Source organism: Oncorhynchus clarkii, chromosome 19 (genome assembly GCF_045791955.1).
Source record: "Oncorhynchus clarkii lewisi isolate Uvic-CL-2024 chromosome 19, UVic_Ocla_1.0, whole genome shotgun sequence".
In the NCBI taxonomy this organism is placed as follows: domain Eukaryota; kingdom Metazoa; phylum Chordata; class Actinopteri; order Salmoniformes; family Salmonidae; genus Oncorhynchus; species Oncorhynchus clarkii.
Genome location: NC_092165.1, coordinates 37,934,977 through 37,956,370, shown reverse-complemented (window position 1 = coordinate 37,956,370; position 21,394 = coordinate 37,934,977). Strand labels below are relative to the sequence as shown.

Here is a 21,394-nt window from a genome sequence, read left to right as displayed (position 1 = left end):
TATGTTTATATTTTCAAATAGATTTTGCAATTTCGAATAAGTTAGAGGTTACAAAACCAGGCTGTTGTAAAACACAACCTTTGTGTATCAATTAAGCAATAAGGCTTGCAAATGATGGTGTGAATAGTTTTCGACTAAGGGCTGTTCTAAGGCCCTTCGTGGAGCGGCGGGCCGGGGAAACAGCCATCAGCAGGGTGTTATTTCAAATAATTCCCAGGTTCGAGGGCCTTAGTACTTTTATTAACATTTTTAATTTTTAAAGAGAAATTACGTTTTAATTAAAAACTTTATTTGAATTATTACATTTGTTTTATTTCATCCTTCCACCAGAGGACATAGTCCAGGCAATAGCCAATTGTTAGTTCTGAGATTCTGAAGTTGCTAGACAAACTAGCTGGTCGCCCATTTCAAACGTTCTAAGCTAAAAAAAGGTTGCCATGCAGTCTAGCTACTAGTAAAGTTAACACACAATCACATTAAAGCAGCTGAAATGACAGCAAACTTTTTGAATTTCCGTTTGTTTCACCTTTGTTTCTTTTGCCATTTATTTTGATATATCAATTACAATGATTCTAACAAATTAATGTGCCTAGCTCAGAGAAGCTGTCAGTCTCATCACGTTCATTCTCTCTATGGCACGGTGCAGATCGCAAAATAAACTGCAACATTGTTGAACAGGTCAGAGAGGCAGGCAGCAAGGTTTAGAGTCTAGACAAACCCTAACTGTTACAAACCAAATGCTAGCCTAGTAGCTTGGGGAAAAAATGTCTACATACTTTTTCCCAGGGGAGTTTATACATTTTTACAAATTGCCTGGCTGGACTGTGGGACAGTGGATGCGCATTGATAATTCAAATTAAACTGTTAACTGGCATTTCCCAGGGATTGTGATGAATAACTCCCTGCTATCAACCAACTAGCATCTAGCATCCAAACAACCCGTTTTATAAATTCCTTAAATCCATAGAGGTTAGGAACCTAACATCATGCAATTGCTGGTGGGTATGACCCAGAGTCTCGCCCTATTCTGACCCTGCTGCCTTCATCTGTGAGCATTTCACCTAGAAAAATAGTACAGATACAAACACAGGGAGCTGTTCAAATATTGGTGAGAAGAAGCTATTTTACCCATTCATACCCTGGCTTTAAATTTCAAAGCAGTACACCCACCCCCCTTCCATCTTATCCTCAACAGTGCCAAGAATAGCAAGTAAAGAGAGTAAACAAATATTTTGACCTGTTTTCTCTGAAGTAAAAGGCTATTTCTCCTCTTTTCTAGACTAGATTTATAAGTACAGATACCCGATCCAGTAGACCAGGTTGAAAAGGCCGAAGGCGGTGGGGAAGAATATTCGTGAGTAGGAATCGATCTTTGAAACTCGGACATGCATCCGGTTTTCGCGCCATGCTCCGGAGCGACAGTCGTCGAAGCAGCAGAAGAAGCTGGTGCAGTCCTTCCCATCCAGACACTCGTAGGCGTAATCTTCCTCGTCTTGGTAGGGGGCGATGTTATTCATCTGGAGCAGTGACGTCCCTGGCCTAATGTTCACCAAGCTGCTGGATTTCTGTAGGTAAATATTACAATCGGGGATGAGTTATTCATATCTTTCTAGGAATACACTTCAAGATTGGATTTTTATTTACCATTCACTTTAAGTTGTATGGTGCCTTCGGAAAGTATTCAGACACCTTGACTTTTTCCACATTTTGTTATGTTACAGCCTTAATCTAAAATTAATTAAATCGTTTTTTTCCCCTCATCAATCTACACACAATACCCTATGACAAAGCAAAAACAGTGTTTTAGAAATGTTTGCTAATTTATTCTTCAAAAAAACGGAAATATCACATTTACAAAGGTATTCAGACCCTTTACTCAGTACTTTGTTGAAGCACCTCTGGCAGCGATTACAGAACTGAATCTTCTTGGGTATAACGCTATACGCTTGGCACACCTGTATTTGAGGAGTTTCTCCCATTCTTCTCTGCAGATCCTCTCAAGCTTTGTCAGGTTGGATGGGGAGCGTTGCTGCACAGCTATTTTGAGGTCTCTCAAGAAATGTTAAATCAGGTTCAAGTCCAGGCTCTTGCTGGGCCACTCAAGGACATTCAGAGACTTGTCCCGAAATCACTCATGCATTGTCTTTGCTGTGTGCTTAGGCTTGGTGTCCTGTTGGATGGTGAACCTTCACCCAAGTCTGAGGTCCTGAGCACTCTGGAGCAGGTTTTCATCAAGGATCTCTCTGTAATTTGCTCTGTTCATCTTTCCCTCAATCCTGACTAGTCTCCCAGTCCCTGCTGCTGAAAAACATCCCTACTTCACCCATAGGAGTGGTGCCAGGTTTCCTCCAGACGTGACGCTTGGCATTCAGACCAAAGAGTTCAATCTTGGTTTCCTCAGACCAGAGAATCTTGTTTCCCATGGTCTGAGAGTCCTTTAGGTGCCTTTTGGCAAACTCCAAGCGGGCAGTCATGTGCCTTTTACTGAAGAGTGGCTTTCTTCTGGCCACTCTATCATGAAGAAATTATTGGTGGAGTGCTGCAGCGATGATTGTCCTTCTGGAAGGTTCTCCCATATCCACAGAGGAACTCTAGAGCTCTGTCAGAGTGACCATCGGGTTCTTGGTCACCTACCTGACCAAGGCCCTTCTTGCTCAGTTTGGCCGGGTGGCCAGCTCTAGGAAGAGTCTTGGGGGTTCCAAACTTCTTCCATTTATGAATGATGGAGGCCACTGTGTTCTTGGGGACCTTTAATGCTGCAGAAATGTTTCCATACCCTTCTCAGATCTGTGCCTTGACACAATCCTGTTTCATAGCTCTACGGACAATTCATTCAACCTCGTGGCTTGTTTTTTGCTCTGACATGCACTGTCACCTGTGGGACCTTATGTAGACAGGTGTGTGCCTTTCCAAATCAAATAAAATAAAATTTTATTGGTCACATACACATGGTTAGCATATGTTAATGCAAGTGTAGCGAAATGCTTGTGCTTCTAGTTCCGACCGTGCAGTAATAACTAACGGGTAATCAAACAATTTCACAACAACTACCTTATACACACAAGTGTAAAGGAATGAATAAGAATATGTACATATAAATATATGGATGGGTGATGGCCGTGCATCATAGGCAAGATGCAGTAGATGGTATAGAGTACAGCATATACATATGACATGAGTAATGTAGGGTATGTAAACATTATATAAAGTGGCATTGTTAAAAGTGACTAGTGAATCATTTATTACATCCAATTTTTTATTATTAAAGTGACTAGAGATTTGAGTCAGTATGTTGGCAGCAGCAATTCAATGTTAGTGATGGCTGTTTAACAGTCTGATGGCCTTGAGATAGAAGCTGTTTTTCAGTCTCTCGGTCCCAGCTTTGATGCACCTGTAATGACCTCGCCTTCTGAATGATAGCGGGGTGAACAGGCAGTGGCTCAGGTGGTTGTTGTCCTTGATGATCTTGTTGGCCTTCCTGTGACATCGGGTGCTGTAGGTGTCCTGGAGGGCAGGTAGTTTTCCCCCGGTGATGCATTGTGCAGACCTCACTACCCTCTGGAGAGCCTTACGGTTGTGGGCGGAGCAGTTGCCGCACCAGATGGTGATACAGCCCGACAGGATGCTCTCGATTGTGCATCTGTAAAAGTTTGTGAGTGTTTTTGGTGACAAGCCAAATTTCTTCAGCCTCCTGAGGTTGAAGAGGCGCTGTTGCATCTTGTTCAACACCCTGTCTGTGTGGGTGGACCATTTCAGTTTGTCCGTGATGTGTACGCCGAGGAAGGCCTTAAAACTTAGTGGTTCCAAATCATGTCCAATCAATTGAATTTACCACAGGTGGACACCAATCAAGTTGTAGAAACATCTCAAGGATGATCAATAGAAACAGGATGCACCTGAACTCAACTTCGAGACTCATAGCAAAGTGTCTGAATACTTGTGTAAATAAGGTATTTCTGTTTTTAATTTTTAATAAATTTACAACACTTTCTAACAACATGTTTTCACTTTGTCATTATGGGGTGTAGATTGCTGAGGAAATTGTTTTATTTAATCAATTTTAGAATAAGGTTGTAACGTAACAAAATGTGGGGGGAAAAAAGTCAAGGGGTCTGAATACTTTCTGAAGGCACTGTAGCTGACAACACTTGTGTGGTGAGCATTATCCCACATATTGGATGCCATTCATGGTGAATGAGCGCTGAAGATCATAGATGTATATTATAAATGCAATATATGACATTCAAATTCATCACGGTGGCTGTGGGAATATGCTAGGAAGAGCAGAGTTGTTCAGCCATATTTAGTTAATAAAAAGGCATACAGTCTTTTGGAAATTGGCATAGGCCTTTTTCCACTGCATTTCGTGCCGTTTGCTATTTGTAAGAGACGGCGTTGCCATTTGTATTGAGCTTACAGGGATTTCCTTTTCTCTGCTCAATGTCACTTGAGTGTCACTTGTCAATGTCACTTGTCAGTCCCAGTTGGAAGGATGCGTGCCCGTTTACAGTGATGACTTATGCCCTCTCTGCACTCCCACTCCTCTGCTGAGTGTGTGTTTACTCTCCCACAGAAACCAATTTCTCACAAAGTCTTTAAAACCCAGATAAATATGATTACAGACATCAGATTAAGGAAATCTACCTTAATGGAAACAAAATAAGGCCTTGAGTTATAGGCAGCATTGTTACTAACGACTAACGAATTTGACCTTGGAAGTGGCCGTGTTAAAGTTAATTATGTTCATGTTCATGTCAGAGAAAGAAGCTACTGCAGCTTCCTCCATTTGTGTAGCTGATGTATGCAGATTGACTCATTGTCAAGGTTATATGCTGTTATGCGCTATTTCGTAGTTCATTACTAAGAAATGGTATGTGCGTGTTCACACAACTCATTGAAATCTCCTATTTACATTGCTGTAATTTGATTACTTGCCTTGATTTTAAACTGTACAAATAGTATATTCCCATTAAAAAATGTACATCTTCAAATGAAATAGCAGAAGCTACTGGGAAGCAACAGTGGTGTCACTACCTGTGTTTTTTTGTCCGTATCCTTCTTGCTCTGCCTGTTGCTGGTGAAGTAGTGTAGAGTCCCATATTCCATCAGAGCAGCAAACGTGAAGATGAAGCAGACAGACACAAACAGGTCCATGGCTGTCACATAGGATACCTTGGGAAGCGACTTCCTGGAGATGGTGCTCAGCGTTGTCATGGTAAGCACCGTGGTGATTCCTGCACAGGAAGTCACAAAGCCAGTTGAATGATTTAGCTGGTTGAGCTGACTTTGTGTGTTCACCTAACTGACAGATTTTTTGTCCGTTATAGAGGGGAGTAAGAAACTACTGAGGTTTAATCATACCTAAGGAGGTTCTGGCAGGGACAGCATCTTTATTGATCCAGAAAGAGACCCATGACAGCACCACAATCATGCTGCAGGGGATGTACGTCTGAATAGTGAAGTAGCCCATTCGCCGACTCAGGTCAAAAAAGATTGTCAAGATGACATATTCACCTAGACATTCAAAAGAGAATCATACACACAGATAAAATAAGTGAAAATGTTTTGCATAATTTCATAAAACTTAAAAACCAGAGGTAAGAGTGCCGTTTCTAAAAGGATGCATGTCATCCCTTACCTGACTGTGTATGCGCCACATCTGATGTGTTTCGTAAACCGACGAACGCAAACTGGTAGAGTCTCCAGTACCTTTGGTCGGCCACTTCCACAGAACGCTTTTGCCAACGGTACAGAATCTCATTTTTAGGATAGCCATCTAGAAGGGTGTACGGTTGAACACACACAAACACACACATGTAAAATTAGGAACCTCTCAATGTCCAGCCTTGTCCAGCCTTGATTCCACAATCCAGAACACAACAGTGCATCTCAGTACACCACAGGGGCATACTATATGGCCAAGCAGGGGAGCATTCAGGATGGTACACATCTTTCCTCTAACCATGGGATGCCCTTCCAGTTTACACTGTAGCGCTCGACAGGGTGTGTGGGGGTTAAGATCATGACAACGAGACATGAGAAGCTGAAGCACAATGCAGGACGGATGGAGAATGACACAGACAGAGCATGAATCAGTTTGGGAGCGCTGCATAATTCATTAGTCTGTCAGAGAATGGTACTTTGTGACCTCCTTTCTCCCCCGGTGGAGCAGATGATAGATCATACAGGCTGAAGGGACAGCCTCAAGCAGATGGGCTTGTGTGGGGCTGGGGCTGGGGCTCAGCTCCTAATGCTGGCCCGCTCTGACGCCCTCTCTGGGGTGGCTACTGAAGCTGAAGTCGAAATGACGGATCAGAACGGGGAGAGTGTTTAAACACCTACAGCTCGAAAACTCCAGCGGACACGAGTGCTCGTCCATAGGAAAGTTATGCAGCTTAAGGTAGCATTCCGCATTAATAGTCAACCTGACAAAAACAGAATTGTGACAGAGAAAAGTTAATGATGTGTTACATAGATTTTGTAATGTGTTTTTTTTCCCAAACAGGCTTGATCGTAACAATTACAAACAAAGTGTTTCCCTCTCTTTTATTTAAACAAATGCTAGGGAAAAATAACAATGGCTTCAAGATCATGCTTCGACAAATAGCGGGTGCCTAAAAGAGGGCTACAAGACAAAAGTACAGATGCACAAACTAGAGCTGCACATACCACGAGTACTAAACACAGAGTCCTGGAAAAACAAAGAATGGCAGCCGTCATCCTCCTACCTCAGCGTGTACATCACTCTCCCGTTGTTCCACAGTCGCAGCAGACGGTTCGGAGTGGTGATCCAGTGGGCGTCAGACTTTCTAGAATTCCGGAAGAAGGTGTCAGGAATCCAGATCTTTCCCACCATGTTACTGTTGAGCATCAGGACTTTCATGGAGCTGTTGAACTTAAGGCGACTGTCATACCATGTCTGGGCAAAGAAGATGTCTATGGTGTACTCCTGAAACAAGATGGACACATGGGTTAACCTTGCCATGGAACAGATATTTTACACCAGTGTATTGTGCCACTGCCATGATTATGTTCTGGGCATCGTATTAGATTGTTGCTCTCCTGTTTTCCTTCTGTTTCAACGAAGAGCATCATTGCAGTACATGACCAGACAGAACTTACCATGTTTCTTTTTTATATACAGTACCAGTCAAAAGTTTGGACACACCTACTCATTCAAGGGTTTTTCTTTATTTTTACTATTTTCTACATTGTAAAATAATAGTGAAGACATCAAAACTATGAAATAACACATATGGAATCATGTAGTAACCAGAGAAGTGTTAAACAAATCAAAATATATTTTACATTATTCAAAGTAGCCACGATGAACCACATTCTTAACCTGGAATGAGTGGGTGTGCCCAAACTTTTGACTGGCACTGTATATATATTTGTAAAGTATTTTGTATGTTTATTGGATAAAGAGAGGTAGAGGTGAAAGGTAGGACAGTGACTGCTGAAAGTGTGCTGGATTCAAACCCATGCTGACAGCTGTACATCTTACATGTGCTCTAGAGCCAGCGGCTTAGACAGCTAGACCACCCCAGGCCACCAGACTCACCATGTTGATAGGATCGACTGGTCCGATGCTGTTGACATACACCGCTGTCTCAATCACTGTGGGCCTAACTGAAACAAAAAACACAACACCTTTCACCTTTATGAATGTAACCTATCTCTACGGTATAGCCTACCAGGGGCTCTCAAATAATGCAAGTATGTACGAGGTGAAAGAAAGAACCACATTCTTACTGCTTCCATGCTGCTATACACAGTAGGCTATACAGTCCACAATCTCAAACGAATCAACTTTAGGCTACTATGCTTAGAAGTAGAATAATATTTTTTTTCGCAAACCATTTGTATCCTCCGTCAGTGTACACAACAATCGAATAAACTGAACTCCTAACAATGACCCAGAGCCTTGCGATCAATCATGATTTGGCTCAGCATTCTATCCACTGTGTGTAATCAATCTGCTTAAAAATAACTTCACATTGGCCTGCACACAGCAGTTACGTCATTGCCTTGGAGGGATATTTTAGGAAGGAGTAATACACTGGCAATGGGCTGAGTCCTGATTTTGAGATATGCATGCAACTTATTCTACAATTATATACACTCTGAAAATGACTGGTAAGTGCTAAACAATGCTGAGTAAGTTAATGATGATCTATCACAAGCTTACATAATTAATGGGTCACTAAAATGTTTAAAACAAAGCAGATTCTACCCCACTGGGTACAGATGTCAATTCAACGTCTATTCCATGTTGGTTCAATGTCTTTTCAAAGATCAAAGCAATGCAATTCTGATTCAACCAGTGTGGGCCCAATGGGACTTGCCTCCAATGTCAGGTCGGAGTTTGTTGTCATAGCCCTGCAGCAATCTATTTAAGATCAAGGTGACATCGCTCTCATAGACCTTGGGCGATAAAACCCAGGTCTTATTTATGGGGACGTCTTCATAGTCCTCATCCTCCTTTGTACTGGGCCCAAATGACGCCACACTGCGAAGAGAGGAGAGAGAGAAAATTATTCAGAGGGAGGGAGGGAGGGAGGGAGGGAGGGAGGGAGGGAGGGAGGGAGGGAGGGAGGGAGGGAGATATATAGAGAGAGCGTTTGGTTCTGCAGCTGGAACACTGGAATGACTACTAAGCAATTCATTAAGCCAGGTGTTTTGGCAGAAGAGCTGGATAGGAATCTGGGGTAGAGTGGGGCTAAAGGTTGAGGGTTTACAAGACACACACTTACGGGAATTCAGACCAAGGCATGTTATAGGGGAAAAGGTGTCAGTCTGTCCAGGTGTACAGCTTCTCTAAAAATGATTTATTTGATAAAGAAGGCCAAAGACCACACTTTGGAGCTTACAGTAGAGTCTTGGGTTTGATTCAGGGAGAAGCTATAGAGGTAGATCTGGGAATAGTACATCCCATTCCATCTGCCCTGTAACTGTGCCACTGTATCTGGCGGTCACAAATGAGCGAGTGCTCCGGTAATACCAAGCCCAGCTACTGTTGTTTCGTGTTAATTAACATGTATCCAATACCGTTAAGAGACCTGAGGACTTGTCACCTCGCCCAGGCCATTCAGCAGTCCCTCCCAGATGCTAGTGCACAACTGCCTTTAAACAGAATCGATATGGCCAGACCCACTTGTCCAGTGCCACTGAATCTGTAATCTCTACAACAATGGTTCACACTCCCAATAACACTGAGTATCCATAACCCGCAATGTTAAACAACCTAAAAGCACTAAATGTCCATAACCCTACTCCACTGTTGGTCCATTAGAAGCAAGTGGGCCCTTTTAGATGATAAGAGATGGCTGAGAGTTTGAAAAGGCAACTTGAGCTAACTCTCAATAAATTCTAACATATAATAAATACATCATATAAATCTGTCAAATAATGACTTTGAATTTTTTATGGATTTATACCACATAATTTGTTTTGTAAACTCACAAATATATCACAACACTACAACTAAGCACATTTTATGGAAGCATATTATTGAGGGCTGCAAGAATGTTGTGGTGATCAAGAATCGGTGACCACAACCAAAGCACAGGTCTAGGATCAGCTTAATCTACCCCAGTCGTCTTGGGTTACTGGTTGTGTAAACTTTTATTCAAGCCCAGCACTAACACACCTTCAACTATTCAAATGCTCATTGAAACCTTCACCAGCTGAATTGTGCTGCTGGCCTGGAATAGAACCAGGGTTGGTGACAACTGCTACAGGCCTATTGATTGATCTATTGATTGGAGCCAACTTAACAGAACTGTAACACCCAGAACTGATCCTAGACCAGCACTTGGTATATCCCCTCTAGCTGGCTGCCAGAAGAGATGATGAAAGCGGAGCTGGATGCTCATGGGAAGACAAGGGATCAGTAAATCGGTGGTCAGGGTCTTTGTACTGGAAAACAGTGAGTGAGTTGAGTCAATATAGCTCACTACTATTGGGTACAACGGAAAACCCCAACCCTCAATAAGCATGAAGGACTAATATACTGTGCTGATCAAAGCCATGCAATTCTGATGCAAACTATATTGCAGGGGCAGAACCAATCTACTACAAGGTGACAGATAAGTTTATGACAAAAAGATGTCTGAAGGTTCATGGCGGTTATCAATACAAGGAACAGAGCCAACTGTAGTGACATAGCCTAATAGTCATTCATTCTAACATGACAGCTAACTTTTTTTCCTTGATTTTGTAATTAGTTTATGGCCCACAGATATATATTGGTCAATTTGTGGTATTAGTCAATTAAATGTAAGGTTCAAACTCATAAATCATATATCTTGCTCTTGAAGTGACAGCTGATATTGCCATGAAGACTCAGATTAAGGTCCTTTTTGCCGCATAGGCCTATGTGAAATCTGCTCTATGGGCAAGAATATAGCCAACATGAAATTTATTAAGCAAAATGTACAGTATCTAACATTTTATACGCTAAACTTAATCATTATATTTTTGAAGTGTTGGCAGGAGTTGGGAATTATGATGCTGAGGCTTAGAATACCTAATGTTTGCTGCTTGAAAAATATTTCTGAACGAGTATTGCGCGATTCGTTTAGAATGAAAACGATAATCTGCAGTAGACTTGGTTTTGCTCAAGGTTGTCCCTCTGATTTAATTGACATTGTCCGCTGAAATAACGGAATAGTATATACTCCCTACAGGCTATAGTCAAGGGTAGGCTATTACACTTGGCATTCTTTACGCTAAACAAATTAGGCTCCGCTAGGTTTCGCAGTTATGCGTCCAACATAACAACATTGTAAGACATTTTACAGATTGTGTCGGGATTGAGTTGACAAACGCGCACGAATCCTTCGGCACAATGCTACGGGTAGCAGCTAATCAACACATTCGGTATGATCTTCAACCCCCTTTACCCTTATTTAGTACCATAAACGGACGTCTTGTCGCCTACTGCCCTAATTCAGAACCACCGAAAACGCATCGGTCATTCATATCCCCACTAGTCCAGTGCAAACTTACCAGACTCCGAGAAGAGCTAGCAACAGCCACGCATTCATCGCGTTGCCTTTGACATGTTGCAGCAGAAGCTTGGTACATATTGCGGAAATCCCACAGTTCATTTTCAACAAAAGACACAAAAATATCGGAACTAGGTCTAGAAAATAAACGCGATGTCTCCCTCTTTGTTATTCAGAAGGAATAGGTATGGTTACAGATGTTTCCGAATTTGAGTGATGCATACATTATCTTTATGGTGTTGTGCTCCAGTAAGGTGGGCGAGGATAGGGTAGACAGACCTATAATATGGCTTGAGAGAGCCTGCGTACTCTTTGTCGGGAAAGAAAAATGTTTCAGGGAGTGCTGCACCAGTGGGTTTTTTACGCTCATCTTGCATCTTTAACCTGCTGACACGGCCGTATATACTACACTGTTCTGCAGTAGATGAACGTTTATCAAAAATGTTATTTGTTTTAGATTTTTTAAATTACAACATAATCTGAATCTATGCTTCAGTATTTCCATAAGCAAACCTGGATATAGTGACTAGTGAGGCTATATCTTTCAATATTCCCACAGTTCAACTAATTGAACAACTGTCCCTCAACATTCCCTCAAACACCGAACCCAACCTATATAATTATGTTATCACAAACCAACCTATGGAGAATGAATAACTCATGGACTGTAAATTACTCTACTTCAATGTTCGCACAACCCAACCAAGCTGAGGACTATCCCTGTGTGGCGACTTTGTCACAGGACAGAGTGAAAGGTCAGATGTTACAAACAAGCTGCAACAGCATCGATAAGCGATTCAGCACCACCAAAGTGGACAGCGAAGGAATCGGCATTCGGGAGCTCAGCACCACAGGACAGTGGACAGCGACCATCTCATGTGCAGCCATTCTAGCCTTGGTGCCGGTCTCTTTGTTTTTATTTTATTTTATGGAACCTTTATTTAACCAGGTAGGCCAGTTGAGATCAAGTTCTCATTTACAACTGCGACCTGGCCAAGATAAAGCAAAGCAGTGCAACACAAACAACAACACAGAATTACACATGGGATAAACAAACGTACAGTCAATAACACTATAGAAAATATATACATACAGTGTGTGCAAATTAGGTAAGATTAGGGAGGTAAGGCAATAAATAGGCCGAAGTGGTGAAATACGCCGTATTTCGGTCATTTGTGCTCTTTTGCCAACTCTTTATGGAATTGCATTGCCAAAAATGAGTGACAAGGAGTTTGTATTTGTATTTATTATGGATCCCCATTAGCTGCTTCCATGGCAGCAGCTACTCTTCCTGGGGTCAAGAAAAAACGAAGGCAGTAATATACCTTATAATACAATTTGTAAATACATTTTACAACAGATTTCACAATACATTAAGTGTGTGCCCACCGGCCACTACTCTACTACAACACACAATCCAGGTGTACATGTCTACAGTGTGTATGTTATGTGTGTGTTTGTACCTGTGTGTGTGACTCCAGCCAACCGCCCATGTTCCCACACCAAAACTTATGAAAAGTCTGCCTTACAGAACATGTCTCACTAGATATGCCTCCATTGGACAGGAGCCAACGTTTTATTTTTATGCATCCAGTCTTTATCAGTGCAAGTCAATCATTAACCAGATCAATAATGATAATATGCCACAACTCCTGTAATATTCATCAGATATTTAACCTGTGGAATTTGATGTATAAGAACCAAATTCCCACTTTGTAACCAAAAATTACTGTAGTTTTCTCTGCCAACCCCATTAGATGTGAGTGAATACCTATTATACGCTTGTGTGAATGTTTTTGCACGTCCCACTCCCACTAAGTCACTCTTGGGGGGTGGGGTCACGGCCAGGGATCAGCCATTATTGACGGCGTCCCTGGAGCATTTAAGGTTAAGTGTCTTTCCCAAGGACACATTGACAGATTTTTCACTAGTCAGCTCGGGGATTCGAACCAGCGACGTATCAGGAAATAGGACAAATGTAAACACCCACCTAATTATTATTTGTATTATTATTATGATCATAATAGGTGCTGCCTAGGCAGGGGAGAATGAAATGCTAGTCACATTAGTATGCGGACGCACTCCAGAAGTTCTCAATGCAATAACATGATGGAACTGCATGTCACCATGGCAATGCCCCCATTAGCATTCCAAACTGCTCTGAATCGTCTGGCTGGCTATCAGAGACTGTCTCCCTCTGCCAAACAAAGCAACTGATGTACATGTACTTCTTCACTAGGCCCCCTGGGCATGGACAAAGAAAAGGGGAGGGGGTCCAGGCCCCACCCATCCTCTTAAAATGTCAGCCGGCATGTTATACATTTCCTTTCCTGTTTTAGAGCTACTATACAGTAATTTCCTGTTGAAAAGCGTATCTCGTTTGAAATGGTTCTGACACCAATGGTCCAAGGTGATGTCTGTCTCTAACAAAATACAATCCATCCCAATAGAAGTCTAATTTCCTTGGAGGATGACATTGAAGGAGAGGCCATGGTAAATAAAAGGCTGAAGGAGTTCACTGAAGATAGACGAAGAGTAGGCAACATGACCCTGCATGGCTGTCTTAGGGGTGACTAACCACTTCTCTTCCCACTCAGCAGTCAAGGTGATGCCTCTCTGTTGGATGGATTACTTTTCACCTCTCACCTGTCTTATCTTATGAAATGATCCTAATGATAATCCACACACACAATCTAGACTCAAAGGGGACCTTCACTTAGTTTTAACATCAAAGCCTCTGTTCGGAGACCTATCCTCTGTTGCTAGGCAACTGTATCAACACCTTGTTCATGCCTGACTGGCGTGCATTTAAAGGGGAATCTCACATCTCCTGGTTTGTCTTCACTGTTTCCTCCTCTTTTTCTCTCTTTACCAGAGCTGTGTCTTTCTGCGTACCCATTAGGAGACCTGTAAGAGAAGACCTCATTCAAATGTAATCACAAGCTTGCTCTATCAGGTTAGCCAAGCCTCTCATGCTAACACCAACGCAGTTCAATTCCATTCCTTCTCATTCCCAGGGTAAATCTTTCCACAGCTTAGAAAAGTAATCATAATAATGTTTAAAAAAATAATAATAAAAGTGAGAACAGACACGCTGTTGGAATTCTAAAATGGCTGAAAGCTAAGTATTTGGGAAGACCCTGATTAAGTTTGCATTTCTGAAGCAGTTCCTAATGCCAGTCTCCAAAGAGGAAAGATTATTTCAGAACAAACTACCATGACTTCTATTTTGAAGGGGCAAGAAGTAGATGAGTGATGAAGGTTAACAGTAAGAGAGAAGGAGAAGAATTGTCTTTGTTCACATTATGAACTTCTCCAGGGCCTAATTAACATGCATCAAAATGAGTAGACTCTGCAGTGACCTTGGCCTACAAATGAATCACATACTGACTATAGATGCAGCTTCTGAATGCATTAGCAGTAATCACACAACAAGGCAAGTATATGTTGGTTCCCAAAATGAATTGTCTGTTTGGTTTCACACACTTCACATCAAAAATAAGAGTAGCCCAAAAGAGTAGGCAGGAGGTACCTAAAACAGAAAAACTGCACTGAGCTCTCTTTTAAGCCAAGGTTACCCATCTTTGGATCTTCTGGCAAAGGAGTCTATTGATTATGTTTGGCGGGATCTGTTGGGTCTGTGTACAAAGAGAGCTAAGGCAGAATTGTGTTCGGTATGTGGTCTGTGCTCACGTATTCACGTATTGTCTGGGTTGGCACTGTGATTGGGATCTCATGTGGTCTCACGTGGCATCAACTTAGTTAAAGGAAATCTGTGCATAAACAGTGAAATGTAACTAACTTTATTGGAGGAGTAAGTTCACCTTAACCTCCCCCCCAAAATAAAGAAAATGATGATGAAAAAATACATGAGTCTCATTTCATGCTCACTAATATACAGGTATAGTCAATCAATCAATCAATCAATCAATTAATAAATTAATACATTAATTAATCAATCAAGCAATCAATCAATCAAATGTATTTATAAAGCCCTTCTTACATCAGCTGATGTCACAAAGTGCTGTACAGAAACCCAGTCTAAAACCCCAAACAGCAAGCAATGTAGGTGTAGAAGCACGGAGGAAGAAACTTTATTCTTACATTATTGCACAGAGGAAGAAAGTGCAAAGAAGCACACAGAAACCGTACACTCACCTGGATGTTTAGTTCTTAATTACAAAACCAGATGACTCTCAGCCATCCATTATTTGGAGTATTTCATCCCTGATTTACATCAAGCTGATAGGACAAGCCCCTACTAAACCAGCACGCGTTTGACTTTTTCTAAGCCATTGTGTATTTTCAGTCTGATACACCAATGATTTTGAGCTCGCATAGTGGGAAGATGAAGACAAGCTCCCTTGACATCTGCAGACAGACACAGGCCAACTGGTTAAGGGGGCACAGTGGGATGCGGGAGCGGAGATAAGAGTTCTGATGACACGCGACAGCTCTGCCCGCTGGCGATTGGCCTCATAGATCCAGCTTAAAAGAGATCCGGGAAGAGAGATTGTGCTGCTCTTGATGGCCAGGGGGCTAAGTGTGTGTGTGTTGACAAATGTAACAGAGCCAAAGAATGGGTGTGTATCAGTGTGTGTCTGTGTACTGTATCTTTCTGTGAGCCTGTGAACACATACAGTACATGTCCTTATGTTTGGGGTACCTTCAAACAAAAACATGGTGGTGGGGAGAAACGATTCCGTGAAACGCTGTTCTACGTTTTCAATTGAACTTTTCTGATGGATAGTGCAACACAACCCTAGGCCCTGCCCCAACGCATTGTTCCCATTGAAAAACATTGAGTTGTTCAGTTTTATGCATCAGTTTGTCTGGTTTGAAGGCATCCTTAGTTTATGTGTGTGCATGGGAAAGTGTCCGAGAATTTGTGGAATTTAGACTAGAGAATAGAGAATAAAATAATATAACCCTACTATCTTCTATCACCCTAGTTTATAGAGGGCCTACATTATATTCAGGTTCAACAACCTAATCAAGCACCACTTTACCTTCCAATGCAATTATAGGCTACAAGAGGACCGTACAGTTAATCTGAACAGGTCTTTAACGCAACATTCAAATTGTTGCTAATTTATGGCTAGTATCTAGGTCTATATGGGTTTCTAGGGAGGTTAATCTTAGTGGAGTTTGCAGTCGACACATTAAAAAGCAGACAAACACAGAAACAGATAAATAGAGAGACAATTTGAGGATTAAGGGCGAGCAGAAAGGAAGAAGCACACAGTGAGGTAATTCTGCTGACAGACAGTGCACTGCTTGCTGTTTTCTTTTATAGCACTATACTGTACAGTCTGCTCTGATATCGATTGTGCCCATTTCAGCAACACTAGGTATTCAGCGGTGTTGGGGTATCAGCAGTGTAGGGATTTCAGCAGTGTTATAATTTTAGCAGCGCTGGGATTTGGTTGCTAGATGTCCTGCTGCTGACAGTCATGTGTTGGCTCTGGAAGTTCTGAGGCTGTCTAAGGGAGGTGTGTGTGTGTGTGTGTGTGTGTGTGTGTGTGTGTGTGTGTGTGTGTGTGTGTGTGTGTGTGTGTGTGTGTGTGTGTGTGTGTGTGTGTGTGTGTGTTTACACATCCCTTTAATTTGAGCATTTGGGGTTTGTACCGTATGAAATATCTGCTATATGAATTGATGTGTTGGTGTTGACAGTAAGGGAAATTATTGTTTACTTCATTTAGATCTGTGATTCAGCCACTACACCCAGGCTTGAAGCACCAAGCCAGTAATAATCCGGGACAGGCAAGGGCAGAAGTCAGGTTGGTAACACCCCCTTTCAGGCAATTTAAAATAAAAGTCTAACAGTAATTCAGCCATTTTTGTGGAATATTTTCCTGCTTCATATATTTACTGGCATAAATGTGACATTTTCAATCCTTAGGCATTATGTCACTCTTATGGCAGTGTTATGTTGGTTGTGTGTATGGCTTCCTCAAGTCAAGTGAAAAAGAAATACTGTCTGTTTAACTGAAGCTGGTAGGTTGACGGAGGATGTCTGCACATGTCCTGTTATGTGATTCATCAGCTGGACACTTTGGGCTACTGTGTGAGTACGCTGACTAAACCCTTAATAGGGCAGCTCAATTCTTGACCATTCATTAAGAGTCACTTCTAACGTCAGGGTGCATGCCTTCAGGATATCGTAAGGTTCTGTATCATATCTATTTGAAATGTTACGGTTATTAAACCTCTGCAATCTGTAACCTAAAGTAATAGGATAGGGTATCTACACGATTTGTTGAAGCTCATGCTAAGTATTTTTCATCGGACAGTTTGCAATGTCAAACTGAAATGCCATTAATATGGTAACTCTGCAAGAAAAACATGTTCAGTTCAAGAGGACACCTTCGAACAGGAGTGAAATCCGATTGTGTGCTCAAAGTTTTGAGAGTATAACTCTTTCTGTGATTTTGACAATATCACCATGGAAAAGCATGAGAATAACAATAATTCTAGACTTAAAGTAAAATGTTAAAATGCATTCATTGGAAAAATACATGACTTTATGATTGTATTGTGTGTGGTATATCATCATCAAGTAAATGTGATGTTTTGTGCCACATTGTTTTATATTCCAAATGGGTGTACAACAGTAAAAAATCCCACTAAACTACATATTTACTTACAATAGAAAATGCAATGGCATGGTACCCACTGCTAAAATAGAAAGAGAAACAGTGATGTGACCAAGAAAAATATCTCACAATTTGATTATATGATCGAGTTGAGTCAAAGAGAAACGAAGAGACAACCTTGTCCATATGAACTGATTTGTGAACTTTTATTACAATTTGTATTTTAAGCATGCTTATTAACTATTTATGAACTAATTAAACAATTCAGGAACCATTTATTATGAGGACATGTAATCATATATACATAATGAATAACAGCTTTATATTGTGCATTAGCTTCAATGTTAACAATTTATGTAATACTGTTTATAAGCAGTTTATAAGCAGACCTTTAAACAAAGTGTTACCTGTTGGACTTGATATGACTACATTAGAAGCACTTACAGTTTGGTCCAAAATTATTGACACCCTTGATAACGATGAGCAAAAATGCCAGTATAAAATAATAATTCAAATACATATTGTATGCAAAAAAAATTGTAATCTTATTATTTTATAGTAATACAATTAATCAGATAAACAGATTTTGGTTAACAACTAATATAATTGTTTTTATCTCAAAAAGGTAAGGGTCAAAATTATTGACACCCCTGTTTTCAAAACCTTTCAATACCTCACCTTGGGAGGATAACGGCACTGAGACTTAGATTCCTCCATACAGAATCTTTCCAGATCCTTGATATCATTCATCGACACTTATGGACTGCCCTCTTCAATTCAAACCACATAATCTCAATGGGTTTCAAGTCAGGAGACTGAAATAGTCATTGCAAAACAATGTCTTTGTGGCCAATTAACAATTTATTTGTGGATTTGGCTTGTGCTTATTGTTTTGGTTATCATCCACTTGCGGCCAAGTTTCAGCCTCCTGGCAGAGGCAACCAGGTTTTTACTAAAATGTCTGGGGAACAATTAAGTACCTTACTGTGATTAAAAAAATTAAAATCGCCAAAAATAAACAAAAATAGCTTCTTAGCAAAGAACAATTTCTCAACTAAGAATTTTGAATGGACGGTCTGTGAGTGGTCTGAGTGGGAAGGGAAAAACGGAAATTTAAATGTTATTAGCAGAGAGGTTTGGAACTATTTCTTACTGTTCTATTCACACATTTACCGTATGGTGATGTCACCATGGAAGGCCAAAACTCCATCCCACAAAAACTGTCAGAAATTTTAGGTGACCTTTTTAAACAGCTCATACACTAAAAGGACATTATCATCATTTTCTCAATTTCACAGTATTACTCCAACCTCATAGGGTGGAAATATAAAACAAAGAAAAATGTCCTAGTCCAAATGCATGTAAATGCCTGGAGTTTGCTAAATGGCATTGGCACTTGGATTGGAACCAGTGCTTTGGTCAGATGACATGAAAATATAGCTCTTTGGCCCCTACCTACTGTAAAATATGGTGGTGGATCTTTGCTTCTCCTGGGGGCCATTTTTAAAGCATATAACATGCATTCAATATAGCTCAATATTTAAATGTATTTTATAGTTGTTTTTTCTCATCTTTATCAATGGTGTCAATAATTTCCAACTCCACTGTATGCATCTGGGTCCTTTGATCTGCATCAGAGAAAAAAAAGCTACATTGCATATAAAATGGTGACAACAGGAAATCACATACTTGAGTCATTAGGAGTCATATCTCTATGATAGATAACAGTGATATTAAATATTGGCACACAGTACATTCCTGCAAGCCTTACTCACACTGTCTATTCACTGTCCTCTGTCACAGTGTCTTTGAGCCTACGATAGGAAGTGATAGGAAGTGATCCTTCATCCATCCCTGAACTTATGGTGAGTCTAGCTGTGTACTGCCGGAACCTGCAGGATCAACACTCATTTGTGTAGATCTGTGTTCACTGTGTGATGAAAAAATGGTTCAACATGACTGTACGGTCTTTATTTCCAACTTATGAATTTGATCCGATTAAATCGTAAGATATGAAGAGCATGATATAGGTTAATAATGGAACAAAAACAGGAAATGGTTGTCTGTGCTTTCTTATACAGGAGTCTTCAATACAGGGTTATAACTAGGAGTTGGTAACTATTTTTTGTGTTGACTGAATTATGGCAGTTGGTTTCTTGGAGGTTCAAATAGAAGTTAAAGAAACCACTGGTGCTTTCTCTATTTATGTAACTATAAGATCCTTACATCACTATAAACAAACAATCATTAAATGTTAACCTCTTTACAAGTATAATCTCTCAAACAAATTACAATTCAACTAGAAGTTAGTAATCATTTACCTGGGTATCTCCTCGTAATGAATGCGCCTACAAAAGAAAGCAACCATATTGACTCCAGTGCATGCCACGGCTCCATGTAACCAAACTCACACACATAAAAGCACACAGATCATCAGTCCTGGGTCAGCTGTGTAAAGTGAATCCTGTCTCCTTGCAAAGTGAATATTTTGTATTCATTTGGACGGGACCATGTCCTTTATGACTGGTTCTCTGTTCAGGTAGGTGGCCCAGTAGACCAGGTTAAAACCACTGAAGAGCACAGGGAACATAATCCGGGACATACGGTCGATTTTGCTGACGCTGTTGAAGGTCTTCTTGTTCTGCTCGGGCTTGACCTCTGGCTTGGCCTTGTTGGGGTCAGAGGTGGCACTCTTGGAGATGGTGGGCATACCACCTTGGTCCTTGATGATGTTTGGAGCGTAGTTTGCCACGGCAACAGCGTAGGCATTGTTCTTCTTCGTGACGGATGCCTCCTTCTTCTGTTGTAGGAGAGAAATAAAATACACATTAGAGATTGGTTGTAATTAATTACTGGTTGTAATACAATGAGAGACACTACAACAAGCCAGAGGTAATACTACTATGAAAGCTAACTGATCCTTCAAGTGTTTGATTGTTACTAGATCATTGCATTTGTTTTCTCAATACCTCTCACACAGCTAAAAGCTCATCTCAAGGCACAATACCCAGACACCATAATGTGTTTGAAATTATTCTTCTGATTTGAAAATGGAGCATCTGTTGTACAGTAGCTATTTCACAGTAATTATGATTCTGCCTTTAACCATCTATGATGTATTACCAAAAAAAAAGTGTATAATCTGCTAAATTGCCTGTTAAGCCTTATGGCGTTTCATTTCAATATCAATTTGGATTGAAATTAACAGTAACCTTGAGGTCCTTACGGAGTGTGAATCTCTGAAGTCTCTCATGACCATTCTAATTGGCCTCACTTATCAAATCTGTATTATGGCAGGATATGTCTAAGGTTTCAACCAGTTCAGTTAGTAATAGTTAAGCTGAAGTAAAAGCACACCCATCACTGTCGCTGTCACATACATTCCTCTGAGTATGTGAGTTGTGGGAAGAAAGTGTAATTATCAAAAAATGTGACAAAGAAATTAACTTTATATCCTGAATACAAAGCGTTGTGTTTGGGGCAAATCCAACACAACACTAAGTACCACTCTTAATTTTTTATGGGTATGCCTGCATCATGTTATGGGTATGCTTGTCATCGGCAAAGACTAGGGAGTTTAATAGGGGGGGAAACGGAATAGAGCTAAGCATAGGCAAAATCCTAGAGGAAAATCTGGTGCAATCTGCTTTCCAACAGACACTGGGAGATTAATTCACCTTTCAGCAGATCAATAACCTAAAACACAAGGCCAAATTTACACTGGAGTTGCCTACCAAGATGACAATGAATGTTCCTGAACTGCCGAGTTACAGTTTTGACTTAAAT

General features: G+C 40.8%; 2 protein-coding genes across 2 annotated transcripts in view; both read right to left on the bottom strand.

Annotated features, from left to right (window-relative positions):
- Nucleotides 1-847: 847 nt before the first annotated feature.
- LOC139375128 (gamma-aminobutyric acid receptor subunit gamma-1-like) lies at nt 848-11,260 on the bottom strand. The gene is made up of 9 exons (XM_071116612.1): nt 11,014-11,260; nt 8,349-8,512; nt 7,565-7,632; nt 6,729-6,949; nt 6,343-6,425; nt 5,639-5,776; nt 5,362-5,514; nt 5,035-5,234; nt 848-1,565 (listed from the first exon to the last, which is right to left on the bottom strand). The coding sequence occupies exons 1-9, from the start codon at nt 11,112-11,114 to the stop codon at nt 1,287-1,289; spliced, it is 1,407 nt and encodes a 468-aa protein (XP_070972713.1). The 5' UTR covers nt 11,115-11,260; the 3' UTR covers nt 848-1,286.
- Nucleotides 11,261-17,854: 6,594 nt separating this feature from the next.
- The window catches only part of LOC139375127 (gamma-aminobutyric acid receptor subunit alpha-2-like), a 42,067-nt gene continuing 38,527 nt past the window's right edge, over nt 17,855-21,394 (bottom strand). The window contains exon 10 of the mRNA XM_071116611.1: nt 17,855-20,408. Within this exon, the coding sequence (XP_070972712.1) occupies nt 20,103-20,408 (306 nt within the window). The 3' untranslated portion in view covers nt 17,855-20,102. The remainder of the gene's footprint in view (nt 20,409-21,394) is intronic.